We start from the raw sequence: 23,535 nt of genomic DNA, 5'->3' as shown, positions 1-23,535 counted from the left end.
CAGCAGGTCCCTAAATATGGATTGTCTGATGGAATGATTGCAACAAGGTTTTGGGTTTAACACTTGGAGTGGTATCTGCTGCATGAATTGTTTCCTTACAGATTCACTTATAAAGCTTTCAACATCCGAGTAACACAGATGGGCATAAAGTGAGTGCCTATCTTAGTGGATAATTAGGATACTTCATGTTCCTATGTAGGGCCAACCTGCATGTGAGCAGATTAGATACCTGCTATCTTGGTGGCATTTAAGAGGTACTGGAAAGCAGCTCTTTTCCCAAAAATCTAATTTTTCAATTAGATATTAATTCCTTCGCATACTGAAGGTTTTTAAGTCTTCCAATTATGCCATTCAAGTACAGAAATAAAGGCTTATAGTCGGAGCCTTTATTCTCCCAACACTTTTTGCAGGCTTTGTCGAAATGGAGGCCCTGGCTAAGCTGTGGAGATAATATAATACCCTGCTTACAAATAACTGGGCTATGACTGATTCTGATGGAAATGAGCTTGGGTGGAGATCAGAGAGGCAATTTTCAGACTCAAACTTTGAGAGAAGCATCTATGGCTCACACTCTAAGAAACCTAAAGAATTAGGAGTTGACATTTAAAAGCACTTAAAATTGATAGTATCACTGAGTTCAAAGCTCCACATGTCACATTATCAAGTTCAAAGTATGCTGTCATTTTTCTCAGTAACTACGCTGTTATCTCCAAGATTACCAAGCCAACAGGAACAAGACCAGGAAGCCAAGTCTGTGGGCTGGGATGCAAACCTACATCTCCTGATGCCTAGACCCCTTTTCTGTTGTATATTTGTCACATAAGCTGCCACAGGTCTTATCTCACCCAGAAGTGTGCCGGGAGGCCTGAGCAGCACCAGAATGCTGAGTGTTTAATTTTTGAGATTATCAGGAGATTGCACTCTTTGGAATCATTCCACACCCTTGAACAAAAAAGTGAAAAATGTCCATTGTGATAAATGACAGCAGAAAGTTCCTTCAACTCAATGGGCCATTTGTAAATATAAAACACTTGCTGGAAAATTATATTAGAGATGAATTATCTCCTCCATTACAATGTTTCCTTTTCTTTAATGCAATTTAGTTCCAGCAAATTGAACAGAAAAGCTTGGGAGGGGCCCCATTCAATGGTTCAGGAGGAGTTACTGGAAGCAAGATGCGGAGTGGGAAAGGAGATCGGGGAAGATATGGAGCAGGGGCAAGCTGAGGCCTTCTGCCCAGGAGGCCTGTGCTGAGGTCCGCGGCTGTGCCCACGGGAAATTCAATTCAGAGCTCCTTCTGCATCAGAAATCCAGGGCAGCTGGCAGCTTTCCAAGGGAGACGGGAGAGAAAGCGCAGGAGCAACTGGGGCCGGACGGGCCAACCCTACAAAGCCCTCTGAGGGTGGGCCCCAGGTGTGCCGGCTGGGGATTCGGTTCCAACCTCATGATAACGTTTATTTACAAGCTTTACACTTTGTTGGAGTGCACTCATCTCCAGAAAAGGAGAGGCTCCATTCTACACCAAAAAGCGGGAAGGCTGGAATTACTCTAAAATTTCTCGGGCCGAAGGGCGAAGGTTTGACTTTTAAATACGTTTCTTGATCTTTTTTCCCTGGGTGCACGTGCGAGGAGGACCTCCCGCCGCCGGGTTTTGTAGACTGGGAATTCGCCTGCCCCGGACCGCACGTCCGTCCCAAGGCTGCTCGGAGGCGGGGCGGGGCCGGGTGTGCAAGCCCGCGTCACCCCCGGAGGGTCCCCTCTCACCCTCGCGGGGCCCCGGGCGGGGCCGAGCGCGTTCACGAGGGGTCCGGGCGGGTTCCCGCGGGCGGGGCCGCGCGGCCTCGGGCCCCGCCCACCGCAGCCGGGGGCGGGGCCTGCGCGCCACGTGACGGCGGCGCCGAGCGGCGAGCGCCCCGCCCCGCGGGAGGAGGCCCGGGCAGCGACCCGGTCCGCGCGCTGCTGGAGCTGCACGGCCGCCCGCGCGCTCCGCACCCGCGGCCCCTCGCCCGCCGGCCCCGGGCTCGCCGGCTGCGGGAGCGGCCTCAAGATGGACGAAGACGGCGGCGGCGGCGGCGGCGAGGGCGGCGGCGGTAAGTGTCGGAGGTGTGGCCGGCGCGGCTGGCGGCCTGGGGCGGGGGTCGCGGACGCGCCGGACCGGAGCGGGGACGGCCGGTCCCGGGTCGGGGGTCGGTGGTCCGGGTCCGCCTGAGAAGACCGGGTCTGGGCAGCGCCGGTGCCGGCTGGCGACCGCCGAGGCCCGCGGCGCGCGCCGGGCCCGGGGCCCGAGGAGGGGGTCCGGGGGCCCCGAGGCGGGGGCCGGCGGGGTCGTCGCGGAGCCCGGGCGAGGGTCCGGGACGAGGCCGGGGCTGCCCGCCGGCCGGGCCCTCCCGGAGGCTCGGTTCGGGGTTTGGGGGTCGCTCTCCCCAGGCGGGGGACCTTGGGGGCGACCTTCTCCGCCTCTGGTCGCCAAGGGCGTCCACGCCCTCCGGAGCCCAACCACCGGTGACGACCCTCCCCGCGTCTTCTCTCAGGTGGTGGGAAGCGGGGAGTCCACGGGAAACCGGGAGGGCAAAGTTTTGAATTGGGGATCCTCCGGGTCCAAGAAGGGTGGCTGGGGGGAGAGGGTTGAACGTCGTGACAGTTTTCTTGGCTTTAGGTCAGAAGTGGTCAGTGGGATCGTTAAATGAGGAGGGGGCAGCTAGAGCGCATGCATTTTATGAAATAGGGGAACGTTACGGAGTGAGCCAAAAATAAATAAATTTTAAAAAAGTCAGAGGAGCCGAGGGGTCGGAGTCAGGAGCTGCAGCCCGCCCGGAGGTGAGACCAGAAAACCAAGCTGTCCGTCTGACGCTCGGTCACCTCTTGCTAGAAGATTCGCGTTTGTTGTAAATTATTTAGTGGAATACAGATTACTGTTGTGTCATGATGCGAATTATGCCTTTAAAAGCGAATAACGTGTCTGTGTAGTGTCTGTGGATGGAGTGGGTCGTTGGCTTGGGAAGCAAAGGGTTAATACCCCTGTTTTACAGGAACACCCAAAGTTAAGGATCTCTCTCTGTTTTTGCTAAAGATCTCCTTTATGCTGACAGACGGAATCATCAGAATCCCTTGTAATAAGGGAGCATTTTGGAAAAAAAAAAAATCTTAATTACAGGCTGCGGAGCAGCTGCCTGTAAGAATCAGCAGTGTTGCATGCTTCAGGATGAAGTGGTTAATCAAGGTGCCTTCTAGCATTTAAGTGCTGCTCCGGGGGAAATGTTTGCGCCCCAAGAAGCGGTGGGGCTGGGATGGGGGGAAGTTGGCCCGAATCCTGGCATTTGTCGAGTTCAGTTCTCATAGTTGGAGCTAGGGGTAGCACTGTGGCACCGAGTGGGTGTGTTGTTTATGACGGAAAGTTGTGTGGAAAGGAGGAGCCCAGGTGCACACTCTCCTCCAGCCAGGCTGCTGTCTGAAGAACATAAGTGATGGATTCTCCGTGGACGCGGTGTTTCCTGCCTGTCACAATTGGGGTAACGGCACCGGCAGACAAGTGTCTCCTTTTTAGAAAACAAACAACTGTAATATTTAAACGTTTGACATTCGAGTCCAGGCAGCTGGCTGGCTTGGCGATTTCATTTGAAGGAGTTTTGGACTCTTGTCAGTTAAGGAATGTAGAAAACTTGAAGGTAAAAGCAGGTATAAAGATGAAAAAAGGAAGCCAGTATAGATCTTGAATACTATAGCGAAGGATAGTATTACCTCTCCAAAGTATCAAGACTTTCTTTGGGCTAATATAGCTTCTTCTGGGAATACAATCCTGAGATTTAAAAAAAAAAAAAAATCTCATGCACAGGAGCTGTGCATTAACGCTATTTATAATAGAAAATTGGAAACGACAGTGCCTAATAGGAGACTGGTGAGGTAAATTATGGGGAGTTTACTGGATGAAATATTTTACAACCATTAAAAATAAGCAGTTTTATATATTATGGTCTAAACAATGTGAAAACTGCTGATATTATGGATGTTTTATTTTCTCGGTTTTTATATTTTCCAAGTTTCTGGAATGATGTATATTACTTTCAAATTTGGAAAAAAAAACTTAAAAAATTTACCCTAATAAGACAACTGATAAAGTTTGAATAGGCAATAGATCAGATAATGGTATTGTATCAGTATTAAATTTCTGGGTTTTGATAATAAAAATAGAGAAAATATTCCTTTTCTTAGGAAATACACACTGAATTATTAAGGTATAAAGAAGTACAGGGCCTCAACTTACTGTCACATGGTTCAGAAAAAAAAGTTTACACACACATGAAAAAATAGAGGGAGACAGAAGGATAAACATATGGGGCAAAATGTAAATACTTGGTGTATCTGGGTCAAGGGTATATTGGTGTTTCTTGTACAATTCTTGGAACTTTTCTGAATGTTTGAAATTATATGAAATCATCTCTTCAAAAAAAAATTACCCTGCAGTGGGAAAAAGGGTATGATTGTTTTTAAAGTATCATTTAATTCACTTCACTGGAACAGTCAACAGTGAACAGATATTTATTATCTACTAAAATGTCCCTGCCTCATTAAGCTTTATTGATATGGTTTATTAAATTCTTCCTTGCCTTATGGAAGACACTTTAAAATATGTTTGGCATTCTTAGAGTAAGTGTGTTTTTGAATAGATGGAAATCTTAGAGTTTTGAAGGAAGAGTCTTGTATATATATATAGTGCTTGTCATATAAATTTGGTGTGCTTATATTTAACTCTTGATTGATGGAGGTTTTGAAGTTAACATACCTCTTTATGGTTCATTAGTTTTTATCACCATTTAGATTTCTAAAAATGCTTTGCTTTAAAATTCATGTTTTTAAAAATAAAGTTCAGCCCTTTGAAAGAGAATAGTTTCGCTTGCCAGTCATTTGCAAAACATAACTTTTTTGGGTATATTTTTAGAGTGTAGTACAGAACTCTGAACTGTATATGGGGAAGTCAGTTTCAGCTTGTTTACCAGAGAGGGTAAATAATCTATTCAAACAGTAGTTATGCCAGGGGCAAAAGAATTAAAGTATCTTTTTTGCTAATGTGTTGGTCCCGTTAGAAGACTTCAAAAAATGATTCCTGCTTGCTGTTTGGATACTTTTAAGTTTTTGTCCGGGGTATTACTGTTTGTTCTTTAACTGCAGGATTAGGGGAGAGGGTAGTGGTAGGAATGGGTGGAAGGCAGTTCTAAGCAGGAACACCTGGGGGGCACTAGATTACAAGAACACGCTGTTATTTATAATGTGTGCTGAGTGTAGTTAAGGTATCTTTCATTCCTTTGGGGCCTTGTTGCCTTTCAGTTTTTCTAGAACAGTTCTTGAGATATGTCTCTACTTGGAAGGTGACTGGCTAAGTTTGGCTCATTGCCACCATCCTAATGCTCAGTTTGGGGGTCTGTGTGACTGAACTTCCTGAATGGACCATCTGTGGCAGATGAGGTGAATAACTTTACTGATTTCCCCTCCCTCCTGCACCCCTCTCCCCCCCTTACCCCAATCAGCGTAGATGAGACGTAAGTCTGTGCTTCACCTGAAAAGCTGCTCCACCTCACCCAGTAAAGTTAATATAAATTAAGGCCGGGCTGAGATCCCAGATCTTGCCTGTCAGGCCAGCGATAACCCCTACACTTGAAACCATCTGTGGGCGATAGGAGTGTAAATTAGTTACCACTCTTAAGGAGGCTACGCCAGCCTGTGTTTGGTTGGCTTGGATCCATTGCTTGCCCTTTGCCTGCAGAGGGACATTTCCCAGAGCCTGGGTCGGCTGGCTCGGGTCTAGGGGTGGCCAGTGGGAGCCGCTGGTGGGTGATTGGATGGCAGGAGGAAGGGAGAGGCCAGGTTATCGTCTCTGCTCGCATTCTGCCTTCAGCCGTGTGTCTGGCGGTTGGTCTCCTTTTGGCTCCAGCTCCTGCCCGTTGACCGAGCCCCTGAGCTTTGGAAGGACCTCCTCCCTGTGACCCTCCAGTTTAGAGGTGGTAGCAACTTGTTCCTCTTGCTAATCTCTGCATTGTCTTACCATTTCCTGTATGATTCTCAGCTTTTCTATTGTATGTGTAACCAATTCCTTGTTTCCAATTCCCTCTACTTCAACTCCTTGAGGGCCTTCTCTTTCTCTGGTTGGACCCCGGATAGATACAGGTGCCCTGGGCAGCAGCTTTTAAAATTACAAGCATGTACATCCTTGGACGCAGCAATACCAGTTCTAGGAATTTAACGCGTAGGTATATTTTTACATGCGTGAGATACTGTAGGTACACGATTATTCACTGCCTTGTTTGTAATAGTAAAAGATGGCGAATAACCCGAGTGTTCACTGCACGCTATGTACCCAGATGGCGATTGAAGTCGTGAGGCTGTATAAAGGAATGAGGAGGCTCCTTATGAACTAATAGGCAGAGGTTTCCAAAATATTTTACTAAGTTGCAGAAGCAAAGTGTAGGCAAATGTGCATTGTTTGTTACCATTTCTGTTAAATAGAAATAAAGGAAGTGGTTGCATATGCATGAAAATTCTCAGGAAGGCTAAGCAAGGAACTAATAACAATGGTTACCTGTTGGGGAGGGTGTTGGGAACCAAGCAGATGGGGAATGTCAGTGCCCGGGAAACTTCGCTCTATGCCTTTTTGTATTTTGCAATTCAGAAAAGCTTGTCCATCTCCACTGTTTCCCAAACTGGAAACCAGTTTCACAGAAAAATAGTATGCTAGTAAGAAAACACCCTTTTTGAGAGAATTTAAAAAATTGAATTATTAGTTGATTTACAATGTTATGTTAGTTTTAGGTGTACAACAAAGTGATTCGATATGTTTGGACTTTTTGTATATTAAAATCAATGTAACATGTAGAAAGTTATAAAATTACTTATTTTTTCAGTCTGCATAGGAAATTAACTGCTTTCTTTGGAATGTTTAAAAAGTGACATGATAGGTGCTTTCAGGGTATGCTTAGAGTGTATTGTTTTCTAGAACATTTATTTATTCAACAAATATTGATAGCATCCCGACCAAATGCCAGGTCCTGTGCTTGGCGGAAGGGTGAATACAGTGAATAAAGCAGATGAATTTCCTGCGTTCCTGGAGCTTTTGTTTAGACGGGAGACTGAAGAAAAATGTAAACAGATGTATAAAGTCATTGCAAATTATGCTGATGTGTGAAAGGAAATCAACAAGGGGTTGAGGGGAGAGTTGGGGGCCTGTGGTGGGAGGAGTAGGTAGGGCCCGTAGCCAGGGGAGGCCTCTTGGAGGGAAAACTCTTTCAGGTGTGACCTAAAGGGGTCGAGGACCAGGCAGAGGCTGTGCCCGGGGCTTGGGGAAGCAGAGCGCCTCCAGAGGGCTGAAAGCTGCTGTGTGTGGTCTGAGCCGGCAGTGAACTGGGACGCTTCAGGCAGTTTGAGTAGGTAAGGAATTTACATTTTATTCTAAGTGCGTGAAGCCAATGAAGGGTTTTAAACTGGGGGATGACATTTGATTTATGTTTAAGTAATTGTAGCTAATATTTACACAATGGTCTCTGTGTCCAGTTCTGCCCCACCTGCTTTAGGGATCTTAACCTATTTACTTTTCGCAATAACCCTGTTAGGTACTTAACATGAGCACCATTTACGGATGACAGTGGACAACAGAGGCACAGGGAAGCCAAGTAACTTACAGCTAGTAAGTGGTGGAGCCGAGCTTTGAACCCAGGCGTCCTGGCTTCAGAGGCCACGTTCTTAAGCATTGGACACCCTGCCTTGTAAGAAGAGTGTCCTCGGCTACCGAGTGGGGAACAGAGTGGAGGAGGGGAAGAGAGGACGTGGGGATAGGCGCCAGTGAGGAGGGGTTCGGGTGGGAGTTACAAGGGCGAGGTGGATTGCGGGGGGGGGGCAAAAGTGAAGGGAAAGATCGGCGTAGGACAAACCTATATAAAAACTCACGGAAGAGTACAGAGAGCAATGAAACAACACGTTCCCGTTACTCAGAATCCATGTAGTAGCTGTTAATGTTCTGTCCCATCGTTTAAGGTCTTTACAAAAAATAATTAAAGCATCTCAGGTAAGTGTCTCCGTCCTAGCACCTGGCCGCATCGTTCTTCCCATTGCTCAGGCCCAGACTTTGGGGCGGTCTTGCACTTGCTTTGCCTTAGCCGTCCAGCGTTCTCGTTGCCGCTGCCCTTGTGCACTCAGCAGCCAGAGCAGCCTCTCTAAAGCAGAGGTCGTGTCACTCCTCTCCAAGTCGGCAGCGTCCTTGGCGTCCCTGCTGCCTGCAGTGTCGCGTCCCTGTGCTCTAGGCCAGGGGCCTACGCGCTTTTCCTGTAAGAAGGCCCGACAGCAGACGTTCTCAGCGGTGTGGGCCACACTTGGGCTCTCACAAACCCTTCTTCTTGATGACCCTTTAAAAACATTAAAAAAATCCTCACCTTGGGGCTGTCCTTGCCCCTGCTCTAGTCCCCTGTGGTCTCTGATATTTTCCCCCACTTCTGTCACCACGCTGGTCTCCTTGCTGTTCCGTGAACTTGCCAAGCGCTGCCCACGGTGGTTTCCCCTTAGGTATCTGCGTATGTGCTTGCTCCCTTCAGGTTTCTGCTCGCACGTCTCCCTACCACAGAGGCCTTCCTCCCCCAGCCTGTCTCAAGTAGCACCCCACTGTCCCCTTTCCCAGCCTCATTTTTCCTCTTGGCTCCTAGCACTCCTCACCTGCTACATACCTGTTCATCGATCGTCTCTTCTCTCTTAGAACGTAAGTTCTGTGAAAGAAGGAATAGCATCTGCTTTTAACCACTGCTGTGTCTCCAAGACCTGAGACCTCGTGTGGAATAGGCCTTCGGTAAATACTTGTTAATAAGTACTGAGTAAAGTGGAGCTCGCTCCTGTCGAGCAGTTCTGGTCCTGTTCCCCTTCCTTTCTTTTGTACTTCCTAAAGGCAACCATGAGGAATGTGATGTGGGCCCTCTGGAATAGTTTTCATACTGGAATATGTATGTGTGTGTGTCTGTAAGCAATGTATGGATCTCTTTTTGGTTTGTTTAAAAAATTATCAAAAAATGGCATCATACTGTGTGTAATGTTCTGCAGCTTGTGTTTGAGGTTATCCATATTATTATGTAGAGACCCCGTTTGTTTCGTTTAACTGCCATAACGTTTTATTTTTCTTGTCCTGCCTTGGACCCTTATGTTGATTTTACATTGTTGCAAAGAATACCAAGGCTCCTCTCCTTTTACAGACTGTGGAAGTTTCTCTTGAGTATCTCTCTAGAATCGCAGTTGTGGGTTACAGGTGTGCGTTTGTTTCGCCAGATGCTGGCAGGTTGCTTTCTCGCTAGGTGTATTTCAGCGTCGTAATCAGCTCTTGGCATTTGTCAGACTTTTAAGTATTTGCCTATCTCCTGGGTAAGAAATGATGTACCGTTATAATTTGCATTGCTTTGCTAGATGTATTTTGGAGGATCAAATGGGCATACTGACAGCTGGGAGGTTAAAGGCGAAGGAACTGCAGGAATCAGAGATGACTCCTAGGTTTCTGGCCCACGTGACTGTGGGTGGTGCTGCTTCAGGAGAAGGGGAGTCTTGAGAGAAAACCATTTGGAGGGCTCATTTGTTTTTTGTTGAAGATGTCATTATTTTGTCCTCACTTTTGAAGGACATTTTCCCTGGGTGTACAGTTGTAGGTTAGCAGGTTAATTACTTGCAGTGCTTTGATGTGTCAAGTCATTGCCTTCTGGCTTCCATTGCTTCTGTTGAGAAATCAGCTGTATCAGTCTTGTTCTATTGAAGATAGTGTGTCTTTCTCCTCCCCTTTGGCTGCTTTTAAGATTTTTCTCGGGACTTCCCTGGTGGTCCAGTGGTTAAGACTTCTCCTCCCAATGCAGGGGGTGCGAGTTCGATCCCTGGTTGTGGAGCTAAGATCCCACATGCCTCGCGGCCAAAAAACTAAAACATAAAACAGAAGCAGTATTGTAACAAATTCAATAAAGACTTTAAAAATGGTCCACATCTCACACACACACACACACACACACAAAACCTTTAAAAAAAAAAAAGATTTTTCTCTTTGCCTTTGGTTTTTAGCTGTGTTATTGTAAAGTGTCCAGATGTGGTTTTCTTTGAATTTATTCTTATTGGGATTGGTAGTTCTTCTTCTTGTTGGTAGTGCTGTGACAAGACTTAATCTTAAATTAGATTTGGAGAAATCTTGGCCACTATCTCTACATTTACTACTTTCGCTGCATTTCCTGTCTCTTCTCCTCTGGGATGCTAATTACCTTTTCATTGTGCCCTGTATATCTCTTTGACTTTTCTTCTATTCTCATCCTTTTGATCTCTCCGTGCTTCACTCTGTATATTTTCTCCTGATCTTCATTCCAGTGCATCAATCCTTTCTTCATCTCTCTCTAATCTGCTTTTAAACCCATCTGTTGAGTTCTTAATTTCAGTTATTGCCTTTTTCAGTGTTCTTGATTCTTTTATTAGATTCCAATTTTCTGTTAAAATTTTTCGTCTTGTCCAGTGAATTTCTTTATTAGTTATTGGTGTCTGATAACGTCAATATTTGGACATCCTGTGAATATATTCTGTTGTCTATTTTACCCTTGGTTTTCAGTCTGTGATCTTGATTCTAGATTGCCTGTTAAGCTTTAGTTAAATTCTAGACGATGTGCATGAAAAACTGTAGAGGTAGTTTGAGATTATCTTCTTTTTTTTTTTTTTAATTTTATTTATTTATTTATTTATTTTTGGCTGTGTTGGGTCTTCGTTTCTGTGCGAGGGCTTTCTCTAGTTGCGGCAAGCGGGGGCCACTCTTCATCGCGGTGTGCGGGCCTCTCACTATTGTGGCCTCTCTTATTGCGGAGCACAGGCTCCAGACGCGCAGGCTCAGTAATTGTGGCTCATGGGCCCAGTTGCTCCACGGCATGTGGGATCCTCCCAGACCAGGGCTCGAACCCGTGTCCCCTGCATTAGCAGGCAGGTTCTCAACGACTGCGCCACCAGGGAAGCCCCGAGACTATCTTCTTCAAGAGAGGCTTCTGGCAGGCAGTTAGGGTGGGGTAATAATCACTTTAACATTGTGAGGGTTGGTCTCTCTCTGGTTTACCCTTCTCCCAGGGTATAGCGCTTTGGTGGTCCCAGCTGAAAGCTCGGGGTGTTTACTAGGGCCTCTTCTACTTGGCAGCCCCTGAATTCTAATTTTGTCCCCCCAGTTCCATCAGACTGCTGGAGATTCTGTTGACCTCATATTCTATTCTCAACTACTTGTCTCTGCTTAGCTTCTTGGCCTTTGACTTTCTGCTGTGAATTGGCAAATGTCTCGAGGAGAAGAGTGGCTCAGATGATTGGGCTCACCTCTCTGCACCTTCTCTCTGGGATCCTGGCCTCCTAGGTCCTCACTGCATTGGTAGCTCTCTGATACCTTCAAACTGTTGTTTCTTATAATTTGCTCAGCTTTTTTAGTTGTTCTTGGCAGAAAGGTTGTCTGCAACAAGCTGGTCAGCTTTTACTGGAAACAGAATCTTAGGAATTCAGTTTTGGTGTTTAAAATCGGACTTTTTTGTGAGATGTCCTGGTAGAGATGGTAGGAAGATGCTTAGCTATGTGGTCTGCTGCTTAGAAGAATGGTCTGGATAGGAGATAAACATTGGGAAGATTTAAATTCTTCTAATTTATGGGAATGGGTGAGAGATCACTTAGGGGAGAGAGTTGAGAGAGAGGAGAAAAATCCCAGGACTGCAGACAACCCAGAAAAGGAGACCGAGAAAGGGTAACCAGTGAGGTCGAGGAAACCTTGAAGGTTGTGTGGCATTGCAGGAGGGAGGAGCGCTTTAAGAAGAGGGAGTGTTCAGCTCGGCCGAATGCTCCCGAGAGATGGACTAAAATGAGGATGGACAAGTGTCTACAGGGTTTGGTGTCTTTAAAAAAAAGTTTGGTGAAAGGTGGGGAGCAGGCTAGACTGGAGAGGGCTAAGGCGTGAATGGGAGAGATTTTTCCTTGCTGAAGGAGAAGCCCTGGGCCATGGCCCTTCCCTAAAAGTTTGCTGTGTGGCGAGAATAGAGGGAAAGCGTCGGGGGTGGTGAGTGGCGGGGAGCTTAGGGAGGGAAATGTGGGTTTGTTTTGCAACTAAGCGTTTCTCAAGTTAAGTCCTTCTGATAGAGGACCAACAGTAATTCATCAGGTGAGTTAGAATAGTAATGCCGTTTGCACGCTCACACTCTTAGTGTAAATAACTTTGGGAGAGAGAAATTATTTTTTAAAGGTTATTGGCACGTCCCTCGGGAAGCAGGTTTATCAATTTGTAGTGGAGGATTATTGAAACTTCTGAAGTGAAATGAATTGAAAAAATAGGTTTTACCAAAGGATCCTAAAAGCTGCATAAAGCATATTAAATATTTTGAATTTGTGGGAAAATAGTAAATCATTTAAATGAGAGTAGAAAATACATGACTCTCCATCCTGATATTGAAGTTAATCAAACATAAACTTTTTATAGTTAATGTCAGCTCCCCAGTCGACATGATAGAATAGACATATGAGAGATCCCGTAGTGTTTTATAACGTGACTGCAACAACTCAGCAAGCGTTTATTTTGGGTAAATATCTTTCAGTATTCTGTAAATATTAGAAAAGACTCACCTGAGTCAATTTAGTTGGCTAAGAATGTTTTGTGATTTACTTTGATAGAGCAGATTTACTCTTTTTGCTGACTTAATGTCACCAGGACCACTGTGCAAATAGGGGAAAATAAGTTCCTGTCTTAAACTTGCAACAGGGCTATTTTTAATCACTGTACTCTTCTTTGGAACAACTTATTCCTGTAATTAATAAATAAAAATGGCAGTTTGCTATAAAACCAGACATTTTAATGATGATTGAAAAGTATTTCCCAATATCTAGCTAATTAGTGAATTTTTTTTTCGGTTTTCATCCAGATGTTTGGCAACATGTAGACACAGCCTTACTGCAATTTTCTAATTCACTTTCATGGGAACATATAATATTCCCCGTTTATCTTGGACAGCAGAGTTTCCTTTTTCTTTGGACAGATACATATGAAACACATGCTCTTCGAGTGGAGTTTTGTGGTCCTCTGAGAATTCTCTGAAGGAGGAAATGGGTTGACCTATTTGGTTGCTATGAAGTAAAAACAATCTTGTTTTCATTTTTTTTTTCATGAACATCTGGGTTGCATTTATTTTACATTCTGGAGGTTCTTTAAAACCACAATTCGATAATACGAGGCTTCATTAAAACAGTCACTATTTAGCTATTTCTATAGTTAATTTAGTGCTAGGGTGGCTGATAGACTTTTTAAAATATTAAAAAAAGTTTCCCTTTCTATAAAATGTAGCTTTTAAATAACAACCCTTGATTTTAAACCATAAAATGGGATCTAGATATTTTGGGGCGGCAGGGGAAGGGTCGCTCAGCTGGTTTATTTCTCTGTTGCCCGCTGCCGTGCAGGCTGGCCTTGTGGTAGGGCTGAATTCGAGTCTGTAGCAGGCCATCGTGCTCCCCATCACAAATCCATCCTCCCTTCCTTCCTTGCTTATTTAACAACCCTGATTTGTGCAGATAATCTGCCCATTGTGAAGGGACCTTATCACCACGAGGAAGTGAATCTTAAATGGTCTAAACCAGGTAAGGTAATCCCGTTTTCCTTATTGACTGTGTAAGCTAAATCTGGCCAATGAGCTGTGAAGGGCAGTTTGCAGGGGGACTTCTTGGAAGGGTATCTTCCTTCTTGGAAAAATACATAGGGAAGAAACAGTTCCTCTTCTTACGATGGCCTTTGTTGGGCCTGGGTGGGTAGCCAACTTACATTCACGAGGTCCCTGAAGTCCGTCCAGTTCCAGGCCCCCATGCTGAGGATGATCTGCTGGACCCTTGGCGGGGTTGCTGGGCTTCACCCACTGGGGAGCCCCCCCCCACCGCGTCTCCACGTGTCCTGTCCTATGTGACTGTAAATACCTGTCTTGTTCCAGGGCTGAGGAGAAGTGGCTGGAACCAGGGGCTGTGGGGTTGTCTGATACTGGCTGGAGCGGTAGGCGGGTTTCATTCTTTTATTTATTAAGAATAAGGATCTCATCTTGGCCATTGAGGGCCAAGAGGAAACCTCTTCTCTCTGCCACACGTGTTCACTGGGTGTATATATTTATCCCTTTAAGAACTGAGCTAGGTTACACTTTCTTTTTGAGATGAACACTTTCTGCTACTTTGAATAAAGCAAAATATATTTTCACATGCTTGTAAATCCATTAACAGTTTCATTTGGCACATCCTTATGACTACATTTCTTTATTTTTTATCATTTTTAAAAATTTATTTATTTATATATTTATTTTTGCTGCATTGGGTCTTCATTGCTGCACCCGGGGTTTCTCTAGTTGCGGCGAGCGGGGGCTACTCTTCGTTGCGGTGTGCGGGCTTCTCATTGCGGTGGCTTCTCGTTGTGGAGCACGGGCTCTAGGCACATGGGCTTCAGTAGTTGCAGCACACAGCCTCAGTAGTTACGGCACTTGGGCCCTAGAGCTCTCGGGCTTCAGTAGCTGTGGCACATGGGCTCAGTAGTTGTGGCTCATGGGTTCTAGAGCGCAGGCTCAGTAGTTGTGGCTCACGGGCTTAGTTGCTCCACAGCATGTGGGATCTTCCCAGACCAGGGCTTGAACCCGTGTCCCCTGCGTTGGCAGTTGGATTCTTAACCACTGAGCCACCAGCGAGGTCCATGACTGCATTTATTTTAACACAGAAATATTTTAAAAAATGCAGTAGTCGGAAGTGGCAGGCATTGGCTATTTAATATTCTGTTAGAAGACAGGACTTCCTTTTAGCTCTTTTTGGAGAGGAAATAAAATGATCAAGCATGTCCTTTTCCAAGTTTCAGTAATTAGATTAAAATTTTTTTGAATTGAGACAGGCAAATGAATTCATTTTTGTTTGTATTAGAGTATGGGAAAATGGGAGGATTTCAGTGACTTTTAAATGTTTGGCCTGTTCACACGATGAGGCTGTATTTCCCGAGTGTGGGAGGACAAGTGACTGCAGACTTTGATTCAGTATGTGATGCCCTCATGAGAGCAAGAACCATCTTGAGGATAAAATGACGCCTTTCATTGCCTGTGTAACGAGAATCTTAATGCTAGATAATTGTTCTTCTGAAGCATTGCGTTTCCCCAGGAATCACAGAGTATCTGCTGTAGATTCCCCAAAGTCACGTGTTTCTAAAGCTTAGCCTTTTCATTTGAAATAGTGGTTAAGCTGTGTGCTGGTCAGATGGTTACTATGATGTTTTTATTTTGACAAAAGAACATCACATGCCTTCTTCCCTCCTTCCTGTGGGTCAGACTGGTCTTTTAGGTGCTCAGAATCTTGCTCACAAGAGGAGTCCGGAGCGCGTGTCCCACGCTCCTCTGGCAGCCCTTGTGGTGGTTCTGCCTCACAGATGCCCAGCAGTTTGGCTGGACGTGCAGAACGTGATTATTTTTTTTAACCTGGAAAGAACATAAGCCGAGATATTCCCCCTGGGCTCTGCTGCTGTCAGTGCTTAGACATTTGCCTTTAGGATTTCAGTCCCTGGTACCTTCGGGCGGGCTCCATCCTTTTCTCCTCCAGCGGAGGGGCGTCTGCGGCCGTTCTTTCCTCATATCTTCCTGTCCAGTGTTACGATCCTGCCAAAGAGCAGACCCTCCCGCATGCAGAGACGACAGAGGCTCCCAGAAGTCTTCTGGCGACTTCTGCATTTGAGATCTTATCTCCCTTTTCTGTTTGACCTGTGAAACTTCGAGGTAGGGTAAAAAGAATTGCGCTCTTGAGAGAAAAGCCTGCACCTGGAAATGTGGCGCAGGCCTGCCCAGCAGTACTGAGCCGGGGGCACGCCCTCAGCCCCACTCAGTGCCTGGTCGCCGGCCCCAGCTGTCTCCCTACGTCTGGAAGCTCTCTAGTCACGTGAGCTTGGCTTGGGCGGTCTTATCTTGGTTTTAGCAGTCAGGAGACAGATGGGTGACTGGGAATTTCAGGAACAGATTTGACAGGAGAGCCATTTCCTTAATGAAAGAGTTGTAAATTGACAGTCAGGGCCAGTCCAGCTTTCACTAGTTAGAGATGAAAGGCCAAGCTCAGGTGGTAAAACTAACCTGATCGTCTCCCCCCCAGTGCTAGAGAGGGGAGTCTTTCAGTGTAAACCCTTCATTTTATGAGACCGTTTCTGCATGTTTTATTGAAGCTCTTTTCCCCTACTGTCCCTAAACATGTCCCCCGTCCCCGCCCCCCCTCCATTTAGAGACCGTTACTTTCATCCATTTATTGGAACTGGGAGCCCCAGGACGGCCCAGCGCTGTGGTGGACGGCCCTCCTTGTCCTCGGCAGGGCCTCCTCCCGGCGGGCTGTGTCGGGATGGACCGTGCCGGAGAGAGCCACACAGCTACCCCTTCCCAGACAACCTCAGTCCCGTGGGGTTGGAGAGGCCCCCTTCCCCCTTGTGGTCTCTGGGGATGAAGATTTCAGAATTTTTGCCTGTTTGTTCTATCAGGTCAGCCATCGAAGGACGTTTCAGACAGTTTCCTCGGCTCAAGGCAGAGGGTCGTCAGCTGTGATGTTAGTGGTTTGTTCTGAGAATCTGAGGCTCTTAGAGAGGGTTGCCTAGACATTTGAACTGGTTGTTATTTGTTGTTGACGTATTTTTAAGCAAATATATGCAGCTGTGGTACCTCTAGCCTTGATTGTGTAAACTACTTAATCTCCTAGAGCTTCAATCTTCCCATATGTAAAACGGACATTGAAAAACCCAAGTGAAGTTATTTAATGAAAAGTTTATCAAAAGTCCCCAATAAACAGCAGGCATTTGAAACCTTTTGTCGTCAACATAGTCAGCCCCTTGCCCACCCTTAGAAGCACAGCAGAGCGAACTGGAAGATGTTTTGTGTTTGGGTTTGGGAATAACTGATGACTGGCAGTATGACTGTTGTTTCTTTTCTCCTCCAACTTGGTATATTGAAAATTTTCAAATCTACAGAAAAGTTGAAATAGTGCAGTGAATACCCGTGTATCTTTAACCTAATTGCTAGCATTTTTGCCACATTTGCCTTATCTCTAATATGTACTACTTTTTTTTTTTTGGCTAACCCGTTTGAAAGTAAGTTACATATAGTATAACACTTTATCCTTAAATACTAAATAGCATTCATCTCCTAAGGACGTTCTCCTACTTAAACACAACCATTACCATACTTAAGAGAACTAACAGTAATTCCATACTATCATTTCACATGTAGTCCAAATTCTGCTTTCCCCAATTTTTTCTCAAGATGTCTTTTATAACTATTTTTCTTATCTACCTAGGTTCTCATCAGGGTCTACACCTTGTATTTAGTTATGTCTCCTGAGTCTTAAAAAAAAATTTTTTTTTCCAGTGACTGACTTTTTTAAAGAGTCCAGGCTGGTTGCCTAATATCATTACTTGAATCCTATAGTCTAGATTACATATATGAAGAGAAGAGAGGAATGCTTTGGTTTCTTTAATGTCATTTTTAAATTATAAGTATGTTAAAATCATCTGCTTGATTCAAGGTCAAAGTCCCATTCATTTTTCTTGTCCTTTGGTAAATGTGGATTAGATTGGTGACCAAAAGGAGTTACTAAACAGCTCAGATGTCAGTGGAATATGTGCGTGGGCGAACTTGGAACAAATATACACAGTGGTTGGTTAGGCCTACCCGCATATGGAGGTGATTAGTTATCTGGCTTAACATAGTAAGGATTTTATTTTAATATTTGGCCATGGTTTTACAAAGAAACGAACTTTAGAACTGGAAAACTTAGTAAGACAAACTATATTTACATAATACAGAAGAGATGCCTTTGCTGCCAGAACCTTGGAGGAAGAGCAGACCTTTTAACTCCCAGGAAGGAGTCTTTTTCTTCTCCCCTTCCCTCAGCGCCTTCCTATTGGCTTTAAACGTTTTTGAACTTCAGCTGCAGCTGAGACTAATACAGGATCCAGCTGTAACTTCTTTGTTGTTGTTAGTCTATCCGGTGATGGTCATAGCAAGCTCATTGTATGAAAATTCAATAAAGGAAAGGGCAGGGTGGGAAAAAAAATGACACTCTACAGAAGTATTCAAGAAGCAGGACCGGATCCAGGAGTCTCCCTTTCAGACCCACCCTGAAGTGTTCGTTCTGTTTGTGACGAGTCCAGTAGGTGTTTTAGTCTCTCCCTTTTGATCGTGTTAGGTATACAGCCATGTAACCAGAGAACATGCATGAGGCTGACGTGTTGTTTTCGGGATGAGGGGGAGGGCAGAAAATAGTACCTGTGAGAACCCAGAGGACTGAGCCCTCCCCTTGTACAACGGGGCAGGGACTCCTCAAAGACCCGTCCGCACTCCTGTGGAGGTGGCAGCTGTCTGTGAAAAGAGGCGTCCTCTTTGCTTAGATCTGTTCAGTAGAACTCATAGTTATGCGTTTACCAGAGAGCAAGTAAGTACAGAATCAGCAGTTCAATAAAATTAAACTTCACATTTGCATGTCTGCTTCGAAGTAATTCCTATAAAAGCTTTGTATCTCTGGTCAACTCTGTCTTACAAGGACCAAGTACATATCATCACCCTGTAGCTGAAGATGGATCGTGTGTTTTGAAACAGTTTTTGTGATAAACGTAATTATCATACCGCTAGTGATTTTCACATGCTTGTGTATCTTGAACATTTTGTTTTCCTTTTTTTATGTTAAGGAGGTCACATTTCTCAGATTTCTTCTAATTGTAGCCAGACATCCTGTTTGGGGGCAAATCGAGACCAGCGCTGCCTGTGAAGGAATCACACGGTTCTGTAGTGATCTTCCGGGTTGTTGTTTTTGGATTTGATTTTATGGACAGGTTTCCTTGAAATTCTGTACTCTAGTTTTAGATGATCTCTTTACCTTTCTGTGGTTCAGGGCATCAGTAGTAAATATAGTATTTAGCACAGAAATATCATTGAATGTCTTAAGGCTGTATGAACTTTATAGGAAAAATAAACCAGTGACACTTCAGTGGATATAAGAGTTGGGTACTACTTAACAAATTTAAGGGAGCTTTGTTCTGTTTCTCAGGTCACTGCTGTATCTGTACCAGCAGGAACGATATTTTGAAGAATCCTTACCTGTTTTACACTAGGACAGTTCAGTCTCCTGGGTCCCCGCAAGTTACTATTTTCTGTCTCCCACTGAAAGGAGCGTTTTCGCGACCCTTCAAGAGACTTCCTACCAGTCTCCTTTACTTCTCTCCTGTCCCAGTTTTACTCATAGTCTTGGGGTTTTTTTTAAACTTAAGAATAATCTGGTAGCTTCTTAGATTTATAAATGATTGGTTTGCTGCTCTGTACAAGCATCAGAGACCCTGTTCTCCTGAAGTACTGTTTGATCTAATGAAGGTGTTGCAGCAGTGAGCCTGATTTGGTAATAAAGTACCTCTTCTTTTTTTTTTTTGGGAAATTGAACTATCATTTATATAACATTATATTCACCCTTTTATTTATTTAAATTGTTTTAGGTTTTGAAAATTTTTTCAAACTTCATTTTTTCAAATATCCTTCTGCTGATTTTACTTTTCCTTTTTTTTTTTTTTAACTTTTCCTTTTTTTTTAATTGAAGTATAGTTGATTTACAGTGTTGTATGTGTTTCTGGTGTACAGCAAAGTGATTCAGTTATACATATATATATTCTTTTTCATATTCTTTTCCATTATGGTTTATTACAGGATATTGAATATAGTTTCCCATGCTATACAGTAGGACCTTGTTGTTTATTTTATATGTAGTAGTTTGTATCTGCTAATCCCAAACTCTGGATTTATCCCTCTCCACCCCGACCCCCTTCCCCTTTGGTAGCAAGTTTGTTTTCTATGTCTGAATAGTCACCCTTTTAAAGAATACAAGTGAGTGGTTTTTAGTATTGTATATTCACAAAGTTGTGCTACCATCACCTAATTTTAGAACATTTCATCACCTCAAAAAGAACCCCGTCTCCATTAGCATAATTCTCCTTACTCTGCCCCCGGTAACCACTCATCTACTTTCTGTCTCCATGGATTTGCCTGTTCTGGACAATTCATGTAAATGGAATCAGGTGCCCTGTGGCCTTTGGTGTCTGGCCTCCTTCGCTGGGCAGGTTCATCCACATTGTAGCATGATTCCATTTTCCAGGTGGGTCCACATCCTGACATGACTCAGTGTAGAGCGCCTATACCTTTCCCGTGAGTGCAGGGGAGACTTGGATTGGTTTTGGTGTCGGGAGAGATTTTACTCACCTCTGTCACGTGGTTGAATCTGTGGTTTGTATGCCGTCTTGAAGGTTTTTAGGTTTGCATGTGTTTCTTCTCATTGAGAAAGTTGAAGTTCATTTTCAACCTTTGCACTTGAAGGACTAAATTGAAGCCTTACTGTCCTAGTACCTTAGTTTATAACGTCTGTACTGTTGTGCACCCAGAGCAGAACCATGTCGTCTGTAGAAAATTTTTACTCTGAAGACCAATATATGGGTTCAAGAAACCGAGTTTCCCAGGGAGCTGTACTGAACTATGTTAATAAAAGCAGGGAGAATCTACTGGTCGGGGATCCAGTGAGGCTTTGCCACTGTGATCCCAGCGGTGGACACATGAGACCAGAATTTCATCCTCTATTCACCTTGAAATCCCAGAAAACAATAAAAAAGGAAGCGATAGGAAACTCCGAGCAGCAGAGAGACTGGGAAAGGGACCTTTACCGGAGGAGAGTTTTGTTTTGTTTTTTTTTAACAAACCTTCGGAAGAAACAAGAAATTGGAACCTATAAACAGATAAAACAGAATGCAGATCGCGAGTGAGCGGCGGGGCTCCCGGGCAGCCCCCTGAGCTGAGCGAGCGTGGACGTGCACGTAGACTGGGCTGCTGCCGTCCCAGGGACGCTCTCCCCTTCTTCTCTCTCTTCTTCTTGTTGCTGTGTTTTTTTTTTTGTTTTTTTTTTTTTGACCGCACCATGTCGCTTGTAGGATCTTAGTTCCCTGTCCAGGGACTGAACCCAGGCCCATGGCAGTGAAAGTGCTGAGTCCTAACCACCGGACTGCTAGGAAATTCCCACCACTCCCTTCTTCTTGTTTTGAGGCAGGCAGGTGATAGCATTTTACCATCAGGCAAATATTTCTTTATGGAGATAGCATTCTCTGGGGGAGAATTGGATCTCCCTGGGTAGGTACCAGCACCCCAAGTGAAGCTTTTTTTCTTCTGTCTTCTGGGGGCTTTTCAACCTAAAGGTTGCTGCCCTGACGTTTCATCCCAAGTGAAACCTGCCAGGGACAGAACACAGTGAACCTTCCCACTCAGGACAGAAGTCAGGCAAGAGAAGGTACTTAATCCGGTGCTGGAGGAAGCCACGCGGCTGCATCTCCCTTGTAAAAATGTCCAGACAGCAGCAGCCTCCAGACAGATGGGGAAAAACTGACAACGTGGAAGAGAAAATTTAATGCATTTTTATAGCGGGAATAGCTGACCCGCGAGGAGAGAGCGTTCAGAAGATAGAAGAACACCTAAAAAAAAGGATCCTTGAAGACTCGAGGGAAGATGTGACTTGAGCACCAGCGTTTGTCTAACTTCTACCTCCCTTCCTCCCTTGAATCACTAGGTCCTGATGGAAGTGATTGAGGGGGGAAAAAAAAAAAAGTGTAAAAAATGAATGGGGAGAATCGGGATCAGGGTGAAGAAATACCAAGTGCTGACTCATAACTCTTTCCCTGGAGCTCAGTGCAGGGATAGAAGTGTGAGAGGACATGCTATCGCCTCTGCTAACGTGGGGGCGAAGAGGGTGCGTGAGGCCACGTGGCTGCAGGCGGCTGGGGTGGGTTAGCTGCCTCGCAGCGGTGGTACTCGGGCAGCTGTGCCCGGAGGCCGGAGGACACACGCGGCTGCACAATGCTCAAGACTAGTGGGGCGTCCCCCTCCCCCGGCTCTGCAGCTGTCCTCCCCGGTGCAGTGGGAGCACCCCAGCTCTCTGGATCGGAAGCCCTGCCAGATGGAGAATGATGTACAGAAACTAGGTCACAGAACCAACATGACAGATTCACAGAGAAGCTGGACCACCCATGAATGGGTGATGCAACTTCGTGTGCATCAGCCCTTCCGCTTATGGACTTAGTCGGGAAAAAAAAGCCCACCAAACTCAGCACCCTGAGGAGTACCAGACATTGTTTTGGGGGGCAAATTGCACCTGAATATCACTGTTCAACGATAAATAAAACCAGCATGTTGCCAAAATAAAATAAGGGAGGGGGCTATATGCTTTTTGAGGCAGAGGAAAAGTGTAATTTTGAAGAAGACTAATCATAGAAACTATAAGTAAATTTCAGGTTGAATCTGCTTTGTGTTGTTTTTAATAAAAGTCAAGGCATACTCTGAAACAAATGATTGAAAGAGGAGATAAGGCAACAGGCAGATAAAGTGAAATGAATGAGCTGAGAGGAAGAAACAGTAATGATACTAAATGCATTTGCAGGAAGAGCATCATTTCCAGTGTAACAAGTTAAATTAGTGCTGTGATCTAAATAAGTTGTTCCTGAAGAAACTACCAAAACAAGTAGAACAGAAACAGTAATCAGAGATACAATGGAGGGGCTTCCCTGGTGGCGCAGTGGTTGAGAATCTGCCTGCGAATGCAGGGGACACGGGTTCAAGCCCTGGTCTGGGAAGATCCCACATGCCGCGGAGCGACTAGGCCCGTGAGCCACAACTACTGAGCCTGCGCGTCTGGAGCCCGTGCTCCGCAACAAGAGAGGCCGCGATAGTGAGAGGCCCGCGCACAGCGATGAAGAGTGGCCCCCACTTGCCGCAACTAGAGAAAGCCCTCGCACAGAAATGAAGACCCAACACAGCCAAAAATAAATAAATAAATTAATTAAAATAAATAAAAATAAAGGAATTCCTTTAAAAAAAAAAAACAAAAAAAAAAAAACAAAACAAAACAAAAAAAGAGAGATACAATGGAAAAACGTATCTTTGAGCTGAAAAAACAACAGCTGCTTCTGTGTGTTGAAAGGACTCATTCTGCTAAGGTGAAATTAGTGGAAAGAGCAACTGTGTGCTGGTGAAATGTTTAAATTTCAAAGATAAAATACCTTACAAGCAGCCAGTCAGAAGAGAGAGAAGAAAAAAAAAAAAGGCTACCTAGAAAGAAGGAAAAATCAGGATGATTTTAGGCTTTACTACAACATTGCCACAAGATAGTAGAGCGGAGGCTGAGAGTTTTGTGGCTGAAAGGTTGTAACCAAAAATAAAATAAAAAAATAAAAGGTTGTAACCAAGAGTTAAATAATTACACTAATTGCTGTTCATCTGTGAAGGCAACAAACAGATGTTCTCTAAAGGTACAGAAGTCAGGCCTAGCACCCTGCCTGCTGTTGGAGCTCACCCTGCCTTTGCACTTAAGAATTGAGAGGCAGTTTGTTTCCTTAGTCCTTATTCTTTTTCTGCTACCTGTACCTAATATCCTCCTGACAGACCAGCTGTGAATTTTTCTTGAAAAAAAAAAAAAAAACTTTTTCAAAGGTAAATT

General features: G+C 44.8%; 1 protein-coding gene across 2 annotated transcripts in view; it reads left to right on the top strand.

The window, feature by feature from the left end:
• Positions 1 to 1,929: 1,929 nt before the first annotated feature.
• Positions 1,930 to 23,535, top strand: part of CYTH3 (cytohesin 3) — a 96,436-nt gene continuing 74,830 nt past the window's right edge. For both annotated transcript variants that reach the window (XM_036826452.1, XM_036826451.1), the window contains exon 1: positions 1,930 to 2,090. In XM_036826452.1, coding sequence (XP_036682347.1) covers positions 2,048 to 2,090 — 43 coding nt within the window. In that variant the 5' untranslated portion in view covers positions 1,930 to 2,047. The remainder of the gene's footprint in view (positions 2,091 to 23,535) is intronic.

The sequence above is a fragment of the Balaenoptera musculus genome, chromosome 15 (genome assembly GCF_009873245.2).
Source record: "Balaenoptera musculus isolate JJ_BM4_2016_0621 chromosome 15, mBalMus1.pri.v3, whole genome shotgun sequence".
NCBI classification, from domain to species: domain Eukaryota; kingdom Metazoa; phylum Chordata; class Mammalia; order Artiodactyla; family Balaenopteridae; genus Balaenoptera; species Balaenoptera musculus.
The sequence above is the reverse complement of the archived record's forward strand: the minus strand, read 5'-3'. Positions and strand labels throughout refer to the sequence as shown.